Below are 21,707 nucleotides of genomic sequence, written 5' to 3'. Positions count from 1 at the left end.
AAAGGAGAGAAGTGTATATGTTCTAATCCTGAAGTATGAATGAATACATCCACTCTTTTTCGACAAGTCCCCTCCTGTCACTGAAGGGTCGCTGACCCCATTTTCCTAGGCCATTCCTGCAGTGCATTGGGTTGCTAAGACCTAGCTTTACTTCTCAGCCTCTCCTCTCTCCCTCTGCCTAAACTGTAGGAGAGGCCGCCTGGAATCTGCTGTCCTTAAAGCTTTCCTTAGGGTGAAGAGCTAATGCCCTTTAACAACTAGAGTCCAAAGAAACAAACATCCCCTCCCAGCGCCTAGCCCAACCCTCAGGCCAAGGCATCCACAGCCAGACATGTGAGCTTCTTGACAAAATATCACCATGGTTTTGTTCCTCATCACCAGAACCCCATCACAGTGAACAGACTATCTGGCTGGTGCCAAAAGCATGAGAACAGAGAAAAAATTAGAAGGAAAGGTTGGACAAACCGTGGGAAAGAAAGAGTGCCAAACCAAGGGGCATGTGCAGAGTTCATTAGGCAGTAATTGGAGATTTTTGAGCAGGGGTGATGACATGCACAAAGTAGTCTTTTGGAAAGAATGTTCTAGCCTCTGTGCCCAAGAATAATTGGAAGAGAAGAAGTGGAGGCCATATCATCACTATTCAGAGACTTACAGATCCCAGGCACCAGGGAAGAAGGCCTCAGCCAAGGAAGTAGCGATTGAAAAGAGTCAGTGGGTTCCAGGGACATTTCGAAGGAAGCAGCAGCAGAACCAGTGACTGACCAAAAGGTGGAATAGTTGAGAGCCAGCGTGGGAACCTAGAGGATACTGGTGCCCCAAAGAGGGAAGCCCCGAGGCACTAAGACCTGAGGAGAGTCTGGACTTTGGCATGTGGAGTCTGAGCAGACAGTGGGAAATGTGCATGTGGGGAAGCCTCCAGGAGAGATGGGGCCAGGGAGAGAACAGAGAGGAAATGCAAATCATGTCATCAATAACAAAACACAGACCCAGACATGTCGCACACGTGTTCCCAATCACACTACCTGGAGGCCGGTGGTGATGCTGCAAACACAGACACTTGTTGTTATGATATGTATCTTAAAATCCAAACATGTACGCCACATAGTTTAGTAATTACTTTCAAACAAATTCATTTGCTTTGCACTGAAATTTAGCATAAAATCTAAGTATAAAAAACATGTAAAGCGAGACCTTATTCTTTTTATCAAATTTGACCCACATACATACCCCTCCTGACATTCTATTTTTGTATGTGTCCAAGATATCCTGTGGCTCTTTTCCTCTTTATTCTTTAGTCCTTGTAAACTCTAGTGGTAAAACCTTTTGTAAACAATGATGAATTAGAGGCCATTGGTAACCTCCACCTCTCTTGCTAAAGGATCAGTGTGAAGAAGACTAAGAGTGAAACTGGAGAATTCCCAAATTAGAATTTATTTTTGTTCTGCAGCCTTGCTTCACATGGAAGTTCAGTCTCAAATGATGTCTGTTTCTGAAAGAGAAATGAGGGCATAATTTCTATATTTGTCTAAGCCATCTCCATTTAAATTCTCTAGACCCACTAGCATCTTTTCTCTCTGCCTTCCAGCCTTAGTAGCTGAGCACCAGCATTAAGAATGCACCGACCTCAAACAAGTAACCCCAGTCCCAGCGGGTTCCTCTCCCTGCCTATTTCTGTAGCATATTTATTTGCAATAACTGTGCTCTGCAGCCCCCTAAGGGTATCTGTAAACAGTACTGCCCCTAGACCTGGGCAAGAGGGCCCCTTCCAGGCCCTACTCTGGCCCTTCTCCAGTACGTGTGCTTCATGCTGAGCGCTGGGTACCTGGGAGCCCGGGCCTGCAAAGGCCTCCTGGATTCATCCTCCCAAGCGTGAACTACACCACCCGGCCCAAGGGGAGGCAAGTGTGAACAGAGCCTGGACATGTGGGCTGGCAGGTCCATGTATGTGCACCCAAAGCCCCTCAAGTTGCAGGACAGAGCTGGGGCAGGGAGAGAAGGAAGGCAGGGGTTCAGTTGTCCCCCATCACCATGCTTCAGTGCAGAGCCAAGGAATCCAGGAATCCAGAACTCACACCTGGCCTCCCAGGTTGTTATGAAGGTGTATTTGTCAAAGTAGAAGGGCAGAAAATAAATAGTTTCTAGCCTAATTTTTAACTTTACAGTATTTAGACTTATGGTATGCAGGCATCCGTTTGCATTCTCGTCCTTGTCCCCCAAATGATAGGAACAGGCCTGAGTATAAGCACCAAAGGTGATTCTGTGTCTCGTGTGGCTGCAGGTGCCTGCTTTTCCCTGAGACTTTTCAACTATATTTCCACTCCCCTCTGTTTTTGCTTTTTGCTCTTGGTTTTTGTTTGTTTGTTCTTCTTTGAGTTCATTTATTTGATTTAGATTTGTGCCTCCCAACATGCCACCTCCCTCATTTTTTATTTTTGTTTATTTTTGTTTAATCCCCATCATTCCTTTAGGCTCCCACCTCCACCAGTGCCACTATTTCCTTAGCCAATCCCGAGGTCTCCATACTAAACTACCACTCTGCACTCTACCAGCCCTCAGCGGCATCCATGGCTGCAGTGGCCCAGCGGAGCATGCCCCTGCAGACGGGAGCAGCCCAGATCTGTGCCCGGCCTGACCCCTTCCAGCAAGCTCTCATCGTGTGTCCTCCTGGCTTCCAAGGTAAGGATGAGCAGACACAGCCTCGCACCCACTTCTGACCAGACGACCTCCAGGGCGCTGGCAGTGTTCTGTCATGCCGACCTCCCTGGAATAAGGCCCTCTTCATTTCTTTCCGTGGGAGCACTGGCATCACTGAACTTGAGCACCCGCGTCCTGAGGTGGCCAGCCTAGAAACAGTAGGACTTGGGCTTCAGCGCCAAGTCAATTTGTTGTTATTCTCACCACCTGCCAGTGATTTCGTCTAAGCACATTGTTTGTGCTCCTATTGTTATGCTGATGTCAGCTCCTACGTTTCCTTGCATGAAATAGCCCACGTGTGGTTTATCTATAGAAAACTGCCAGTCTCTGACAACTAACATAGTCCCAGTTCTCGTGAAGAATGTATATCTGTCTGGAAAGAACCTCCCAGTCCACCCTAAATGATTCTTTGGCCATGCACCCTTCTCTTGAAAACTAAGAAGCTAGAGTTGACTGTGTACTTGGTTACAATGTAAGCAGAAAGCTCAAGAATTTGGTTTTGCAAACCCCGTGGTGGAAGCATGAGTGTGGCTGCTCAGTTTCAGAGTCAGTGCAATTCCAGACCGGCTCATATGTTCCCTCCCCGACACCCCAGCTTTGACATACACAGATCTCTCCTGATGTCAGAAGCGGTTGTTTTCCTTTTGTAATTTGTCAGCGTATCTGTCCCACTGTTGGCTTTACAGACTCCTTAATTTGACCTTCTAGTCTTTGACAACATTCAAGGTTGTTTTTTTGTGTTTTTTTTTAATTTAAGTTAGAAACTAAAGGGGAGACAGCCAAAGGACCAGGCAGTACCTGCTGGGGAACCAGTGCGAAGGGGAGTTGAGAGCTGACACAGCTGGCTAGGAAGGCTTTCTTCATCACTCACCTCGCCCCTCTCTCCCTTACCCTTTGTCCGGAACAGGACTACAGGCCTCTCCCTCTAAGCATGCGGGCTATTCCGTGCGAATGGAAAATGCAGTTCCCATTGTCACTCAAGCCCCAGGAGCTCAGCCTCTTCAGATCCAACCAGGTCTGCTTGCCCAGGTAATTCTTTCTTTATTATTACTGGTATTGCCATTATCCACGTTAATGTTGTTCACAAAAGAGATATATCTCCGCTAATTCCCTCCCAGGCAATGAGTTAGGTACTTCGAGTCATTAGAATATATCAGTAATATTCTGAATGATCCCCAGGTGAATTACCTTCCAAAGTATCTAGCTTACACTTCCAAGAAGAAATTTAGACACAGGAAGAGTCTGGGGAAATTATTATTATTGAATTTCTATAATGCAAATTAATATGGGAGACCTAGGTTTTAATCCTGACTCTACTAATAACTCTCTGTGACCTAAGGCAAGTCGGTTAACATTTCTTTGCCTCACATTTCTTTCTTGTAAAATAGAATTGATTTTTTTTAGAGCCAAAAGGAGCCTTAGAGATTATCTCTTTATTTTATTAGTTGAAAAACCAGGATCTTAGAAGCTGTGAGCTGCAACCTTCATTATGTGTTCACATAGGTGCTCTGATGGTAGAGTGAAATTGCAGAGGTGAAAGTGGTTGAGAATTTGTAAAGTGTTGTGGAAATTTAAGGTAACACAGTGATGCAATGATAGTAGTAATCAATCCTTAATGAGACTGGAACCTTAGTAACAAATACATTGTCATTATGCCAGGCACTTTACAGTTGTTAATTGATTTAATCCCAACAGCAACACAGTAAAGTATTTGTCTCCATTTGACAAATAGGGAAAATGAGACACAATTACTGTCTCAAAGTCACACAGCAATTAGGTGATAGAACCAGGACACAAACCCAAGAAGTCTGATGCCAGCATCTGTATCTTAACCACCATGCCATACTGCTTCTGTGTAATCATTTCTGCTGTTGGGCGTCAAGGACAGCTTAAATGTTGACTTAGATGTTGTTATTTATAAATAAGGTAGGTTCTCAAAGGCTTTTCTCAATGTGTTCCCAAAGAAACTTTAGTTATGGTGTCTTTTGTTGAATAGAAGTTTTGGATTTTTTTTTTTTTTTGAGGAAGATTGGCCCTGCGCTAACATCTGTTGCCAGCCTTCCTCTTTTTTCTCCCCAAAGCCCCAGTACATAATTGTATATCATAGTTGTAGAGTTGTAGCTCTTCTATGGGACGCCGCCTCAGCATGGCTTGATAAGCAGTGAGCAGGTCTGCACCCAGGATCCGAACCGGCAAACCCTGGGCCGGCAAAGCGGAAAGTGTGAACTTAACTGCTATGCCATCAGGCTGGCCCCTGGGTTTAATTTTAATGTAGTCAAATTGCGTAAGTCTGTTCCGGGCTCTCTATTCTATTCCACTGGCCTCTCTAATATCCCATTGTCTTAACGATTATAACTTTAATATTTATCTCAGTATCTGGTAGGGAAGGCTCTGCTCCCATATCGTTCTTCAAAATTTCCTTGTCCATTCTTGTTCCTTCACTTTTCCCTATGAATTTTAACTTCACTCTTACGTAAGAATTTTAGTTCCAAAACAAAAAACTCTGGTTTGTATTTATTGGACTTGCATTGAATTTATATTTACTTTAGGAACAATTGGCATTTTTAAATTTTTTTTTATTTATTTATTTTTCCCCCGAAGCCCCAGTAGATAGTTGTATGTCATAGCTGCACATCCTTCTAGTTGCTGTATGTGGGACGTGGCCTCAGCATGGCCGGAGAAGCGGTGTGTCGGTGCGCGCCTGGGATCCGAACCTGGGCCGCCAGCAGCGGAGCGCGCGCACTTAACCGCTAAGCCACAGGGCCGGCCCTGTATGCTTTTTTAAATACTGGATTGTTCATAAATACCATAGTTAGTATTTTTGCATCTAAGTTCATAAGTGAGAAATGGCATATAATTTCTCTTTCTTATAGAATCCTTATCTGATTTGGGTGTCAAGGTTACACCAGTCTCACAAAATATGTTGGATATTATTATCTCTTCCGTTTTCTGGAACAGCTTGTTTCAGGTTGATAGTAACCATTCTTCATCTCTGTTCTTATGTCCAAACTGACATTGCAAGTGACCACTGACACCAGCTTCCGGTGGCACACACAGTTTTGTCTTGCTGAAAGTTTGTAAACAGAAAACCTTCTGCATTTAAAGTAGGCCTTCTACTCCTTCCTCTCACGCTGGTCCTTCTAGTTTCCTTTTTTTGCACAGTTTGGTAGTAGAGAGTTCAGAAAGGGCCGAGAAAGAGAAAGAACTACAGCTCACTCCAGAGGCAAAGTAGCTTGTTCCTACTTTATCTGAGGGGCAGAAATCCAGACCAGTCTCCCAGTGCTCCTCCTCTGTGAGCCAAAACCTATAGAACTCACATGTACCTCAGAGAGTAATTATAGATCCTTTTTTGTGTTTGCACACTTAGCCCTAGTAAGCCAGGAACCATCTCTGAAAGAAATAATAATTAGCGTTTCTTATTTGCTAAAATAGACATTCATTGTTCAGTTTGGTGGAAACCAATAGGCTCAGCATTTCTGAATGTGTTTCAGTCTTTTAATCATAGCAGGGAAGAGCTGTACTTTTTGCTTACATGAAAAAGAGTCTCTAGAGTGCTGTAAATCTCCAAGTGGATTTAACTTAAAGCTGTAATTGGGAAAGTGAACAAAAAATACGTGAACAAGGATTTTAATTGCTGCAGTGTTTATAACAGGGAACTGCTGGAAGCAATCTGAATGTTCATCAGTAGGAGATTTGTTAAATAAATTGATGTGCACATAAAATGGAACACCATGTAGCCATTATAAAGGACATGGTAGACCCGTGTGTCTTAACATGCAGAGACTTCTAAGATACATTAAGTAAAAAACTTCCTGCCCTATCCACTATCAATTGCGTCTTTATGTTTGTTGGTTGTTTTTTTCCTCTCTCTCTGCTTGTCACTTAATCTATGCCCATATGTTAGATGAAGGTGGTGCTCTCTCCTAGATAGTTTTAAATGGTCCCTTCAAAGGACAAAAAGAAGCTAACTTATAAAACTAGTATGGTGGCTATAAAAAAGCAATAATTATACATTTAAACTGATGCCTTCATTTTTCTCGGGGTAAATTTATAGGTATCAGCCAGAGGCACTCCAAATACTGTTATTTACTCTAAATATATCCAAAAAGTTGGCACTGTTCTTTTTATCTAAATATTAAACCTTTTCAAGGGTTTTATTTGTGAAAGTTTAGAGATGGAGTCTTTTGAATCCATTCCTCATGCTAGTTTTGTTTGCTTTGACCTTTTCCTCCCCACCTCCTAGCAGCATCACATGTCCCTCAAAGGGAAACAGTCTGTCTAGGGCACCCGGAGGATGCTCGCGTGGAAGGAGAGGGTGTAATGCCACCCTCCCGTTTCAATGACATGAGTGATCTTTATGGATTGCCTTAGCAGTAAAGCTTTTACGGTACTGCCTCAAAGGAGCTGTCACCTCTGTCCTCCCAAGCTCCACGCCCAAGCTAGCATCTGGACCACCATCAGAAATCGTGAGTGAGTAGGTAAAGCTGTAAAAATGGGAAGTGCAGTTCTAGCTTGCGACAGTGTTGAACTTATCTCACTCTTCAAATGACAGGATCCAAAACCCCCTTTGACTAGCAAGACTGGAAGAGAAATTCAGAGCCCCCCCAAGAGGTAGAGAGTTCTGTTTGCCACATCTTGTAGACTCCACCCTTCCATGAAGAAGTTTTTTGCATTCTTCTAGCCAATCACCTCATATCACCTGAACCCCTTTAAATGTTTCCCTAGAGACAGACTGTTGGCTTGAACTCTTTAAACTGTTCAAAATACAAAACTTCAATGCTTCTCACTCAAAACCTCATCTGGTAACATTTTCAGCAACCAGTTTTCTACCCATTCTGTCTTGCTGTCTGCTTCTGTCTTGCTTGGTGCCTGATATTAATGAATAAGGAAGACTTTTTCATACCACTTTTATGCAGTTACCACCAGTGCCTGATCCTGAGTAGGGCCATCATTTTTGTGTATCATCTCCATAAACAGAGGGAGTGTATTGGCTGAGAGCATGGGCTCTGGAATTCGATCGCCCACATTCAGATGCCAGCCCCACCACTTACTGGCTGTAGGACTTTGGAAAAGTTATGTTTTAATTTAAATTTAATTCTTTTTCAAAGTAATACATATACATAATTTTTAAAGTTAAATGCCACCACAAACTTATAAGAAAATAGTAGTCTCCTGTGCTATGCCATTCCCAATTTCCACTCCCCAAAAACAATAATTTTTAACCATTTTATTTTGTTACTTAACTCGATGTTTCTAAATAACATGCTTCAACTGCTTCACTGATTTTTCCATTTTAGGTATCAGTTGACTTCCTACTGTGGAGGACGAAGACTTAGCTGTCTAACCCACTCCACCCCCATCACACACAAGGGCACTCACATGCGCACTCTCTCCTTCACTCACTCACTCTTCCTTTCTTCCATTCCTCCCATATAATTTTTTTATTCAACCACTTTGCATTATTTACATTATTAGTATTATCAATATTATATAATATAATTCTCAGCTGAGCTTCATAAAATACTACGATTCTATTTCCTTTCCTGTACAATTTATTTTTCCTGGAGTTAATGGTTGTCTCATCTTTTCCTTGGTTAGTTTCCTCTATCTATTATTATGCAACACCAAACTCTTCCAGAGTTATAAGAGGTTTGTGTGTTTCATGTGCTGAGCATAGTATTGAGAAGTTCAGTGTCTGTTATTTTTTTTCTCTTTCTGAAAGCTTTTAAGAGTTCCCCTGTCCTTAGTGCTCTGAAATTTCATAACTACATGCTTTCTTGTGGGTCTTTTTTCATTCATTGTCCTGGACACCCTATTTGCCCTTTTAATCTGGAAATTTTTATTTTTCCTTTGTTAATTTCTTCCCCTCTATTTTCTCTATTCTTTCTTTATGTAATTCTTATTAATTAGGTGTTGATACTTCTGACTTGATGTAATGATTTTCATATCTTTTTCCCGCTATTTTCTCTCTTTATAAACTGTGCTTTCTAAGAGCTTTTTCTCAACTTTTTTTTTAAACCTCCTATGGAATTGTAAGTTTCTGTTGTCATAGTTCTCATTTCCAAGAGTTCTTTCTTCTTCCCAGAATAGAGCTATGGATATATAGATATATATTCCTATATATCATCTTGTTTCATGGAGATATATATATATTATTTTTTTAGCTCAGTGAGGACATTAATTATAGATTTTTGGAAACTTTCTTGCGATTCCTACACTGTTTTTTGGTTTCCTCTGAGTTTCTTTTTTGTTTTAGTCTCTTTCATTTTAGAAGCTTCCTTTAATATCTGTTGATCCTTGGCTGTTCATTCATATTTAAGACTGAAGCACTAAAAAACTATTTGAAAAGCTTGAGGGTAGTGGGGGGACTGTTGAAAGTGGGCTTCTCTATAGGCTGATAAGGAGTGAGCCCAGTATTTTCATTGGCAGATCCCCTGATCCTCGAATATATCTGTGATTTTTCCACTTAGATTAGCCAGTTTCCCTAGAGAGAGTTCTTTGGCTTCCTGCTTTGAGGGAAGGGGGGCGGGGGGAGGGTATAAGCCTACATACCAGGGATCTGGGAACACTGGGGTGAAGGAACCTCATGGTTTAATAAGACGACGTTAGATTCCTTCAGTCTGCTCACTCAGTAATTGCCCTTCTCTTTTCTGGCTTTTTAACTGTTGTTGTCCCTCCCGGGTTCTCTTTGTCCTTATGGATCTATATATATATACTTTTTTTTTTTCTTCACTATCATTTTAGTTGGGTTTAGAGAGAAAGAGCAATAAGTATATATGCTTAGTTTACCATATTTCTGGGCAAGTTATTTAACTTCTCTTTGTTTCAGTTTATTCATCTGAGAAATGGGAGGAAATAATAGTCCCTACCTCAAGGGCTGGTATTAAGATGAAGTAAGAGATCTATTTATGGTCGTAGCTCTATGCTTGGCACACGATATGCATCAAGAAATATTAGCTCCAATCTTATAAAGTAGTAATAAAATAAATTACAGAAATGTCTGATGATGTGTCGTCTCAAATGAGTTGAACATATCAGTCAGTGAAAGAGGTCAAAAACAGTCTTTCACTCTATCCCTTTGAGGTAAAATGTTAATATCCATGTTAGGGAAATAGGAAAAAAAAAAAAACGATGTGCTTAGCTTGACATCAAGATTTATTATTTAAAAATGATATTTGTCAAAACACACGCTTTTCATGAGATCTGAAATGAGTTCCACATAAAATCCAGTAGAAATCTTACTGCCAACAAAGTTGTTACTGACTTAACATTTTGAGCTCATAACTGTTTTAATCAATTAAATTATTTTTCTGCTTACTGTGTCTGAATTCAGTAAACCTGAAATACAATTAAATATTGTTAATTGCCTTGGTAGAATTGCTTCTTTAATTTTATCAACAAATATTTCTTAAGCACTTACTTTATAATGTGTGGTCCCTGAACTTTCTGCCTATATCAAAACAGATCAGTAAGCAAACAGGCAATATCAGAAAAGTATAGGAGATCTCACTGGGCCTCATCTACAGCATGAGAAGGATGGACCACGTGAACCATCCACCCAGCTCTAAAATATGGTTATACTGTTTTTATATACATCACTGTTTATTAAGCCTTGATTCAAATTTGTAATCCATTTACAGAGTGCTTATTTGCACACACATTAAACATATGCACAGTTGGTGGAGCACTACATTATATAAATTACCCAATGTTAGTCGTATCCAGCCTGATGGAAAGAGAGAGAGAGAACTAAGATCCCAAATCTTTAAATTCTTGTCCTGCCCAAGAGGATTTTACCATAATGGCATTTTTTTAAGTGTCCAACTTTGGACAACTGTGTTCAGTCTGAATCGTTTAATAACCAAGGGCAAGCAGAAAAGTGATTGAGGATATAGAGAGCTTAAAACACAACACACACACCAGTAAGTCTATCCAAGGAGGAATCAAGAAAGTTCATTTTAGATTTCTTATAAAAAGCTTAATATTTATAAAGAATCAAGCTGTGACTTTCTATGTCTCATTTTTTTCTCTGAGGAGTTGAGGTAATTCTTAATTAAGCTTAAGGTCCCGGCTAAGAATTTCACTTCACACTTGCCTGCTCTCAGCTGCAGGCAAGTACCAGATATTTGCTGATCTCAGAATTAGGTTAACTTAGAGTCAGAAGATAATACAAGTTGGAACTCTAGATTCTAATTGATAAACAAAAAGTAAACTATTAAATAAAGAATACTAGATGGAAAACTTCTTGAGGGCAAGGAGTTACCCTTGTATGGCCCAATTTAACTACCTCAATCTCGTGCACATAATTGTGTGCCAGAATGAATCAACAAATGAACTTTTAGAAGCACTGAGCATTGTTCATTAGAGCAAATTTGTAAATAAATCATTCTTCAACACAAATGAAGCCCTTCCATACAACTCTTTACCCCTGTACTTATCTTCTATTTAGTTCATATATGTTAATTTTATCTCCCCTTAACTTAGTTTTTGAGGCCAAAAACCAGGTCTCCACTCACACACCCATCACCGGGTCTAGCACAACCTCGAGCACAGAATAAGTGCTTGACTTATGCAGGCTGATCAGGTGATTAACAAACATGGTGACTGCAAACATGGTGATTGCAAACATCCTCTATTCTACAGCAGGCCTGGCCAAGTGGGACCCAGCAGATCCTGCTTCCCCCGGCGTGGCAGCAGCTGACTGGAGTGGCCACACACACGTCGGTGCAGCACGCCACTGTCATTCCCGAGACGATGGCAGGCACCCAGCAGTTGGCCGACTGGAGGTAAGCAGGAAAGTAGGCTTGTGTGGGAGGTGTGTCCACCGCTGACCCAGAGAGCTGCAGGGTAGACGGTACCTGAATACCCTGGTTTGTAGAAAGCTTTTTAAATTAAAAAGAATATATGTGGAATATGAGTACAGTGTGATGAGAGGTTATTTTTAAATAAATATACCAGGACACAGGAAAATCAGTTTCATTACTTTATGGTCAGTTGTCATTTTCGACCCCAAAATTGGTTATATCATTTGATCACCAATGTAATTCAGCACATTTGGCTCTAGATGATTTTTGGTTGTTTCTCAGAATTAAATTCCACTCCCAGAAAACAAAGATTTGTCACCAGTGAAAGAATGCAGAAGAGTCCCCATGGCTCCTAAACAATTCTAGAAAGTGTTCTCGAGGTGTTTTGAGACACGGGCCCACTGAAGTCGTATCAGACCTCCCAGGGGAAGGCTTGACAGAATGGGGTTTATTTGGAATGGTAAGCTCCAGCATGTTTGCTGAGTGTCTCTCTTCAGTTAAGAGTCATATCTTATAGATTGAAGTCCACTTTCCACAGACTCCAGAGGCATCCAGCTGACAGCCACCAGCACGCCATCCCCCCTGCGTCTGTTCCCAGCACCCCACCACATCCTACTCACCAGCTTCCTCACTGACACCTTGCTCTATTGTTTTTATGGCCACTTTCCACTTTTCCTGTACCTCCTACCCACCCCATCCCAACACCACCACAGTGCCCCCCTTCACTAGTGCAGAGCTAAGTGGCAACCCTCTAAGTTGTCCCAGCTTTCCATGGCCCTCTGGGCTGCCTCTCATTCAGCCCAAACATTCAAGCAGGTCACAACCCTCACCCTCTGACAGTCTCCAACCCTGGAGCCTCCCCTGCAGCTCCTTTTCTGACCAAAAGGCTATTGTGAATTGAGAGCTTTCAGTAAAACATAGAGGGGTGGAGATAGAAGCCTCCAGTCAGGCTTCAACTGCAGCCTCCTCTGTTTCTCCATTTAATTTTCTGACTTGTGAAAAAAAGAGAATACATAGGCTCTTTCCCACAGCCCCACTCACTTCCCACTAACAGTACCCCCCCAAGTCCACCCTACTCATTGGAAGCACTTTCAAACCAGGTAAAACTGGGTTCAGTCCTGGCTCTGCATGACCTGGGGCAAGTTACTTAACCTTCATGAGCCTCAGTTTCTTCTTCAATAAAGTAGGGATGATGATGCGTATCTCATAGGATTGTTGGGAGGTTTAAATTAAGATACAATACAAAGCACTTGGCCTGTATTTAACATGTACTATACCAGTGCCTGGTACATGACAGACAATAAATAAATCTGTTACCTTCGCTTCCTCCATCACACTGGTTCATGCTCAGTGAGATCGCCTTCCCTCTCCAGCTCTTTAGGAACAGCAACCAAGTGGAAAGCTGTTTGACCGATTGTTTTTTACTAACCGCTTTTTCTCCTAAAAGACCATACATGCTGTACTCCTTTTTTCCTTTGCTTTCAGCATTTATAGGTCATTTAATCTCAGCAGTACTCACATACTCACTCATGTATATTTTCTTCTTCCTCTCCCCTTCTCCTCCCTTACTTGGTTACCACAGAAAACACTTAAAGTCAACACACTTTCTTTCCAGTCTCTTCTCCATTTCATGTGTGGGCCAAAGAGCATCCATAATGATGGCTAATAAACAAAAGAGAAGTACCGATGCTAGACTTGTATCAAAGGAGAAAGCATGCCAAGTCTGTAGAAGAAAGAGCAACAACAAAGTAAAGAAGCCATAACATCAATTTCTAAAGTCCATGTAAATGTCCAAAAGACTCTGTCAAAATCTTTACGAAAGTGCCTACCTACTTTTTTCCTATTCATCCTTTTCCCGAAGTTGCAAAGATAATTTATAATATTCTAAAAATTCATATGAATTATCCTTTAAGTTTTAATTTTATTATGTGTTAAATGGGCTTTTATGGGCAAGTCTCTGAATTAATCACCACTTTTAATATTTCTGTGGGAAACAAATCTTTGAGCTTCATACAACCCAGATCATAAGACCTTTTGGAACATAAGCCATTTTCAGGATAACGGCTGCCAGTATTTCCATATCAACATGTGTCTGACTGTTATTAATTTTGATTTAATACCAAATTTTACACATGTCTAGTCAACCTTCAGTTAATCTGATTGTTCAGTCAGCAAGTGTATAATTAATTGATCAGCTGCTACCTGCCTGAGCATTGTGCTAGCCACTGAGAGAATTCAAAAGAATGTTAACACTGCCTAACGCCAGAAACATACAGCTCCCAGTCTTTGAAGTTTTTTTTTACATAAACTACAATTCCCTCGTTTATAAAATGGTATAAAATACTAAGATATCCGGACTACCTCACAGATTGGAATAACCCACTGAAGGCACTTGGTAAATTCTAAAATAAAATGCTCAGCGCAGTCACCTGTTTGGAGACTTTAAAAGCTGGAGGGAATATTTATCTCCTCTCCCCAGAGCTTGAGCTGAACCTGCATACTTGGCATTCTTCCCACTTGCAATGCCCTCTTTCCCACCCACCAACAAATTGTGTATGTTCCTGCCAGTCCATCAGGACAGCACTTCAACTTCACTGCACCTGGCAAACGAGGAGCTCGCCTGGCTGGGCTCATCTCTTCAACAACCCCACGGGCTAGTAAGAACCAACTTTTAGTTTTAATTTGCCTTGTAATTGAGGAGGAACCTTTATCTTAAAAAGAAGCTCTCTGTTTATAAAACTAATAAGGAGCCTTATTGTCCCATCTCCCTTTCAGGAACACACATGCTCATGGCAGCCATTACAATCCCATCATGCAACAGCCTGCATTATTGACTGGACATGTGACCCTTCCAGCAGCCCAGCCCTTGAATGTGGGCGTGGCCCACGTGATGCGGCAGCAACCAACCAGCACCACCTCCTCCCGGAAGAGTAAGCAGCACCAGTCCTCTGCGAGGTAGGTGGTGAGAGTCGCCCTGGAAGAGAGAGACCCCAGGAGGGGAGTGTCAGCATGTGGTCTGGATCCCTGGCATGGTGTGGCTAGCGCTAGGATTTGAAAAAGGAACTCACTCTGGCGTCTGTGCCCTGCCTCTTGCCTCACCTCCTCCCAGCCCTGCCAGCACCCAAAGGGTGGGGTCCTGGAATCACAGCGTCCAGTACCTGGGCCTTGAGCAATTCCATCCCCTTCTGCTTCTCTAGAAAACACTCAGACTCACCTCTGAGGTAGCACTTTGGAAACCATAATAACTTTTTTAAAAAATAGTGGAGAAATGTGCTTTGTTTGGAATGTAAAGTCAGAAATATAACTCATTTAGCTGCGTGCTTAAATATAAGCAATAACTTTGATTAATCCCAGATGTTAACCAGCAGAAGGGTAATCTTTCCCATTCCCTTTAAATCCAGTCTCATCTCAATGAACTCTTAAAAATCAAGATCAGCAAAAGGCCACATGCTGTATGATCTCATTTATATGGCATTTTGGAAAAGACAAAACTATAGGGACAGAGAGCAGATCAGGAGTTGCCAGGGACCAGGGTAGGAGGGAAGGGGCAGGAGGGAACTCTTCAGGGTGATGAAGAAGTTCTGTATCTGGGTGGCTGGGTGTTACTTGTACATTTGTCAGAAGTCATCAAACACTTCCAAAGGGTGACTTTTACTATATGTAAATTATACCTCAATAAACTTGACTTTAAAAAAAAAAGGAGATTTCCAAATCAAAAGAAAAAATTTTGAGATCAAGATTGTGCGGCTGCAGAATTGCTCCCACATTTCTGTCCAGTGGCACTGCCTTGGAGGCAATTAATGCTTATTTAGGATAGGTTAATCAAGAGGAAGGAGTCCAGTACATAAAATACAGGCGCCAGAAATTAGGCCTGCCTTTTTTCATTCTCATTCAAAAATTAATACAAAAGCTGACTTCCCTCAAGTTGTCATCCTTCTTAAAGATTCCTTATTTGGGTGTTTCTGACAACTCGGGGAAATGCATCTCAAATCTGTGGCAGCCCTGTGACAACACATCCATGTCATTATTAGATTGGGTGGCAACAGAGGCCACCATCTTGATCCTCGGCTCTGTCATGCCCAGCCAGGTGGGCGGTCACACAGAACAGTGGGCTGAGCCTGGGCTGAGCTTAGCATCTTCGTGCCTCACCTTGGCAAGTAGGGGCGTTAGGAACCCTTAGCCTCACAGCCTGTTGCCAAGTCCCTCCCTGGTGCCCACTCACCACCCAGCTGGCTTTATGAAGGCTTATTGCCAGTGCATTTCAAGATCAATATAATTATAGTGAAAGTTATGCGTTTGCCTATTTTTAAGACCACTGCCTTAGGCAAAACAGTCTAAAAGACCAGAAGGCTCTCCCTTGTCGGGTGGTGCAGCGAGGCATACTTGTCTTTAACACTCCAAGTGGAGGTATATTAACTGCTGGAGTAGTGAAAACATAATCTCAAAATTATAAGATACTAGCAGTAACAAATACTTAGGTTTATGGTACAAACAATGGAACAATCGTATCGGAAAAATTTATTACCAGCCCCCAAAAAGGAACAAGCAACATATCTAACAGTAACTAGATTGGAAATTAAATAAACCCACCTTTGTAGAATAATTTTCATCTTCCTGCCATCCTTTTAGCTAGAAGGTGCTAGAATCTCTAGAGACATATCAGAGTCTTAAGTTTCGTTGCAACTTGGCTTTGTTCTCTCACTGTATAAATACGAGCAAGGTCAGCAAGAGTCGGTGGGGAGGGGTTGGGGGGGAGGGGAAGAGGTAATGTATTTTTTCCCTAACATGACCGGAAACTACATTGGCTATTTTGGTAAGGAATTTTGAGTCCATCAAAATCAAGATTAAAATTTAGGTCCGTTTTTAAGCACACCTTTCTTCTTGCACTTTTCCCAATTTTTCATTACAATTCAAACAGACTAATAAGCTTCCTATGAGGCTCGGGGACAAAATCCAAAAAAATCTTTTTTTTTTCTTTATACGCAGTTGGGTACTTCCATGGTCATGTCCTTTTCCCAGAGGAGGAAGGAGGAAAAACTAAACTTTAAGGTCACAAATGTTAGATCCAGAAACGCTTAAGAGATGAGAGTTTTAGTTGAATAAGTAAAACAGACATTAGCGAAGAAACCAAAGCTTTATGTGGCAAATACCATTTCCTCCAACTCCCTCCAGAACAAGACCTAAGTATGTTTGGGAAGATGACAAGATGGAACTCGGGAAGTTGGGGCTTGACCCTGAAGACAGGGCTGCGTTGGGGAAGACACCCCTGAAATCCCGGGCATTGCATCTGCCCCACAAGACTAGCCCCATCCTTGGGCACAACCTGTCTCCCCCTCCTTAGAGCCCTGGCTGCTCCCTTTGTCCTGCTGGGAGCAGGCACATGGAGCCACACCAGAGCCCAGGGAAGGCCAGGCTGCTGTCCCCATCTGTGTAGTGACTAACAGAAAGAAAGAGCTCCAGAGGCGGCCACTTCTGCAGTTACAGAATGATATGAGTGCCCTGGCCCTCTGGCTTTTTAACGGAGATTTGGCAAAGCTGGTGTTTCTAGACAATTGGGCTCCTTGGAAGGAGCTGCTGGGCCTGGCCTTCCTCTGTGAGTGTGTGTGGCTTTGTCGTTACAGAAACGTCTCCACCTGTGAGGTGTCCTCCTCACAGGCTGTCAGCTCCCCTCAGAGGTCCAAGCGCGTCAAGGAGAACACGCCTCCCCGCTGCGCCCTGGTGCACAGCAGCCCGGCCTGCAGCTCCTCCGTCACGTGCGGGTGGGGGGACGGGGCCTCCAGCACCACCAGGGAGCGGCAGCGGCAGACGATTGTCATTCCCGACACGCCCAGCCCCACGGTCAGCGTCATCACCATCAGCAGCGACACGGATGAGGAGGAGGAACAGAAGCACGCCCCCACCAGGTGAGGCCATGCCACCTTCAGCCTTCCAGGAGGGAGCAGGACGGGGTGCACCGTGTGCTGCCGACGCACAGTGACAGTTATCTGTGGCTCTGGGCCACTTTGCATCATCAGACATGATGATTCCTCTCTCCTGGCAACTCAGTTTTGGTTTTGCCACGTCCTAGGGTCCTAAAGTGATTTCAAGGGAGTGTCGAACAGATTTTCCATAATTGTTCAAAGCCAAAGTACTTTTGAATCGCTTTGGTCTTAAAAAATAGTTACAGGCCCTAGACATTTGGGGGACTTGAGACCATAAAAGGCAGGCGCACAGTGCCGGTGTGTTTCAAGCTTAAAAATCTCTGCCTCAGGCTATTGACTTTATTCCCAGTTGGTCAGAATACTTCTCTAACATTGCCTTGGCTCTCTCAGAATTTGAAGTAATTGTCCAATTAATCAGAAATTTCCCTGTGTCTGATTAACCCAATCTTTCAAACTGCCAATTGGCTCTTCACCCAGAGAGCGTTACTATTTATTCCAAAGTGGTAAGAACCCATTTTACTCTCTGTGTGCTTCCTGAGGAGAGGGAAGAAATATTTATTATATTTGCAAGACTATTAATCCTGGTGCCAGAGCCTCTTCTACGCTTTCCAGCCAGGCTTCAGCAGAGTGTGGTGTGGGCTTGGGCTCCTCATGAGCCCCTGGAACTTCCCTCCAGAACAGTCGCTCCCTTGGCCTTCTGCACCCCCAGGGGCCTCGGGGCCTTGCAGATCCCAAAGCCTCACAACCCTAACCTGCTGGCTCCCCACATTGGGACCGAGGGCCAGAGGAGGGAGGCCTGCCCCCCAGCAAGCTTCCTGTGACCAGATGCAAAGCTTAGCATTCGCAATTAGGCCCCAATTATTAATTCTTGATTGGATACAATGTTACTAATTAGTAATCACAAATCCTTTTGATTGGGTAATAAATTCCCGCACATGAAATCCTTACAAAATGTACAGCTAGACTGATTAAAACATTCTCACTATAGCTGTTCCTGCACGGGGCGTCCCCTTCCAACTTTATAATGGACTCCGTATCTTGTTTCGTTCTTTCGTGATAGGGCCAGTGTATGTCTCATTCAAGTGTCCTCTTTCCCTGTTTCATGACTCAGCCTGATCATCAGTTTGCCTCAGAGAAGAATGCAACGGAGCACCTCTGGGCCTAGCATCGTGCCAGGTGCCAGAGGGGCCACAGGGTTGGGGAGACCAGGCTCAATGCTTCACTCCCCACCTGCTTGTTCCAGAACTGGCCTCAGTTTCCTTTTCGATAAGAGCCCCAAGTTGAGACAAAACTCTGTCCTCCCCAGTGCCTCATGCCCCCCAGCCCAGGAATTTTGTGGGCTCAGCCCAGCCCTTCACAAAGAGGAAGGCTCTTCCTTGCCCCAGATTGGCCACTGGCCTGGAGCAGCCAGTCCACATGTTTGTAACATTGGGCATAAGATGAGCCGAGCAGCCTCGCACAGCCCTTTGCCGCAACTGAAAAAAAGCAAAAGCAATTTAAACATCTGACAGTTGACTAGATTGGAATATAATTTTTGAGGTATGAGATTTGGAATGACGCGGGCTTGACACATGTGCTCAGGAGAGAACTGAATAGCATGCCTGAGGAAAAGGAGGATGAGGAGCCATCTCGCCACCAGCCAGAGCAGCCAGGGCTGGGAGCGCAAAGCAAAGCCAAGGCACAGACTTCTGCAGCAGGCCCCTGGCCCCAGAGAGACAGAACTGAATATTTGGCAGCGTGTGAAGACCTTGTTGTAAATGACTCGAAGAGACCACTTAGGGGAGGGCAGGGAAGGAGCTGATGGGCAGGTGCACGTGTGAGGAGCAGCCACAAATAGTGACACTGGGCTCCTGAGTACCAGAGCTTCGTCAGATGAAAAATGCAGGGAACTGCCTGCCTGCCTGCCCAGGATAATGAAGTGTACCAGAGACGTTACACCAAAAGGAGGAAGCTGCAGGCTGAGACCAGAGTAATCGTGCAGGGTTTCAGCTGTCAGCAGTTGTGACGGGAAGCTCACAGAATGAGATGATAAGGTTTTCTGGAGTGAGCAAATGATTGTTGCCTTAAAAATGTGTTTTAGGACACAAGACGACAGGAAAGTGTATTTGAATCTGAGTAGGATAAAACAGAAACCAGTAGCTGTTTTATTTATAGAGAAACCACTGTGTAATGGGGTCACGTTATTGTGACTACATTTTGGAATGAGAAAAAAACGGGGGGGAAATATGATTGCTCATTCTTAGAAATCAGAATTATCGTAAAATTTAACACGGTATTTATTGGCCCCACCAGTGTAAGATATTGTGCTAAGAACGGCAGGTATTACATAAATAAGGTAGACAGTCTCTGTCCTCGGGAGATTGCAGGGTAATAAGCAAGATAAGACACGTACAAATCATTATAACACAAAACAGAGTATCAGTCCCATAAAAACCAGCAGAGAACTGTGCAGATTCGAAGGGAAAATAGCTTGAGGAAATAGCAGAGGAGACAGGGCCTTTTAAGGCCAAAGGTCTGGCCAGGTGTGGGCCAACAGCAGAGGAGGTAAGATTGCAAATTCCAGCGAGAGAGGTGTGTGGATGCAAATAATCCATAATCAATCTATAAATCAAAATTGGGATGAGTTTATTATGAGCCAAATTTGAGGACCATATAGCCTGGGGCCTGCCTTCCCCAAGGAAGGAAGGGCACTAAAGAATTGGGGTGTACAGATCGGTTATATACCGTTAAATAGCATGTATCACATATGATCGCAATGTCCCTTTTACAATAGTCACAAGAGTGCCCTGTCAGATTGCCCTGTCAGCACAGTGATTGATGGACACAGCAGGTATCAGATCTCCTGTCTCGATGGGCACGGCAGGTAGCAGGCCTGTTGTCTCAAGCTGGGTGGCCACAGGATGAGCACAGCAGTCAAATCCTAGCATAGGGAGAAATCTTATCCTTAAGGAAATGCCAGTGTGGGGGAAGTTGCGTCGTTATCTTAAGGGCATTTGTTCTTGTCTTTGGGACATGTTAATTGCTTAAAGCAGATATACAATGCATGTTCAAAGGCGACAGCCCCTTTTGGAAAAACAAGCTCAGGCTGAATTAGTTTTACACCAAATGGCTTCCTCATATGCTCCAATGTATCCTGTTGCTTGCCATTTGTGTATGAGGTGGCAGGGCAGAGCCTCAGAGGTGGGATAGGATCGAGCGCACAGTGGTGCAGTGATCGAAGAGAGAGGGAGAGCAAGGAAGAATGGGACTTACGAACAAACTTTCCGAATGGAAAGGGGGATTTGGGGTCTCCTCTTCAATGTGGGTGGTCAGCTTTGTCAGGAGACACTAAGGAGCTCATGGGAAAGCGTTGGTCCTGGGAAAACAAACACGTGCCCCCAAGCGCAGCCCACTGGGGTGCCTCTCGGCCACTCTCCATCTGGAAGCTTCTCTAGCCGGTCAGCGCTCCAGTCTGAACAGTGGAGACTGCCCTCCATGACCCTGACCATTCTCGTTTCCAAACCTGATTTCTCCTACACCCTGAGCATCTTGATTCTGATCTGCTGTGTTCCCAACCTCAGTTCCTGTTTGCTGCTCACGCCCAGGGCTAGCCCTGTAGCTCTGCCGGAAATGCTCAGTACTTCCCCTACCGTGACAGCCTCACACAGCAGGGGGCTGATGATGCTCACGGGGATGGGGGCGCGGGATCACACAGCAGCGCCTCCATCACCAGTGTCTTCTAGAGCCGACATGAGACAAATAATGGTCACCCCACGTCTTTAGACCTAATTGAGAGTGTCACTAAATCTCCAGGACCAGATGACATAGCCGAGAATTTTTAGAGGAATGCCAAGGCAAAAGTATTATTCCTGACCCCACCCTGTGGCCCCGTGAGTTGCCAGAGCAGATAGACGGTCAGCAACCCCTACTTGTAAGGAGGCTCCAGAGCATGAGGGGCAGGCTGGGAGCCAGTGAATTATAGGGGAAGGGAACCGTGACATTCACCAGGTGTCCTCACCTGCACTGGCTCGTGCATCATTTGAGGGGGTGTACAAGGCCAGTAGTTCTAGTCCCATTTGATAGATGAGGAGACTGAGGCCCAGGAAAGGTATGTGACTTGCCCAAATTGATAAAGGTTCTAAGTAGCAGAATTGGGATTCGGGTCCCATGCCATTGAAGAAATGGCCATCTTAATCACTGGCAAACACTGATTTCTCTTCAGTCATTAATTCAACAAATATAAATTTTCTCCCTCCTCCTCCTCTGACCATTGCCGCCATGCCCAGGCACATGGTCACACCCACTGTGT

The 21,707-nt window shown here is 43.7% G+C and overlaps 1 protein-coding gene across 3 annotated transcripts in view; it reads left to right on the top strand.

Moving 5' to 3' along the window:
* Nucleotides 1-21,707, top strand: part of HIPK2 (homeodomain interacting protein kinase 2) — a 178,338-nt gene that overhangs the window by 139,783 nt on the left and 16,848 nt on the right. For 2 of the 3 annotated variants that reach the window (XM_087431656.1, XM_004430698.3), the window contains 5 exons: nt 2,469-2,676; nt 3,602-3,723; nt 11,338-11,480; nt 14,274-14,453; nt 17,120-17,401. In XM_087431656.1, coding sequence (XP_087287782.1) covers nt 2,469-2,676; nt 3,602-3,723; nt 11,338-11,480; nt 14,274-14,453; nt 17,120-17,401 — 935 coding nt within the window. The remainder of the gene's footprint in view (nt 1-2,468; nt 2,677-3,601; nt 3,724-11,337; nt 11,481-14,273; nt 14,454-17,119; nt 17,402-21,707) is intronic. The other variant, XM_004430699.3, reaches the window with a different exon arrangement.

This window comes from Ceratotherium simum, chromosome 1 (assembly GCF_057802395.1).
Source record: "Ceratotherium simum simum isolate JZ-2026a chromosome 1, ASM5780239v1, whole genome shotgun sequence".
In the NCBI taxonomy this organism is placed as follows: domain Eukaryota; kingdom Metazoa; phylum Chordata; class Mammalia; order Perissodactyla; family Rhinocerotidae; genus Ceratotherium; species Ceratotherium simum.
The sequence above is the reverse complement of the archived record's forward strand: the minus strand, read 5'-3'. Positions and strand labels throughout refer to the sequence as shown.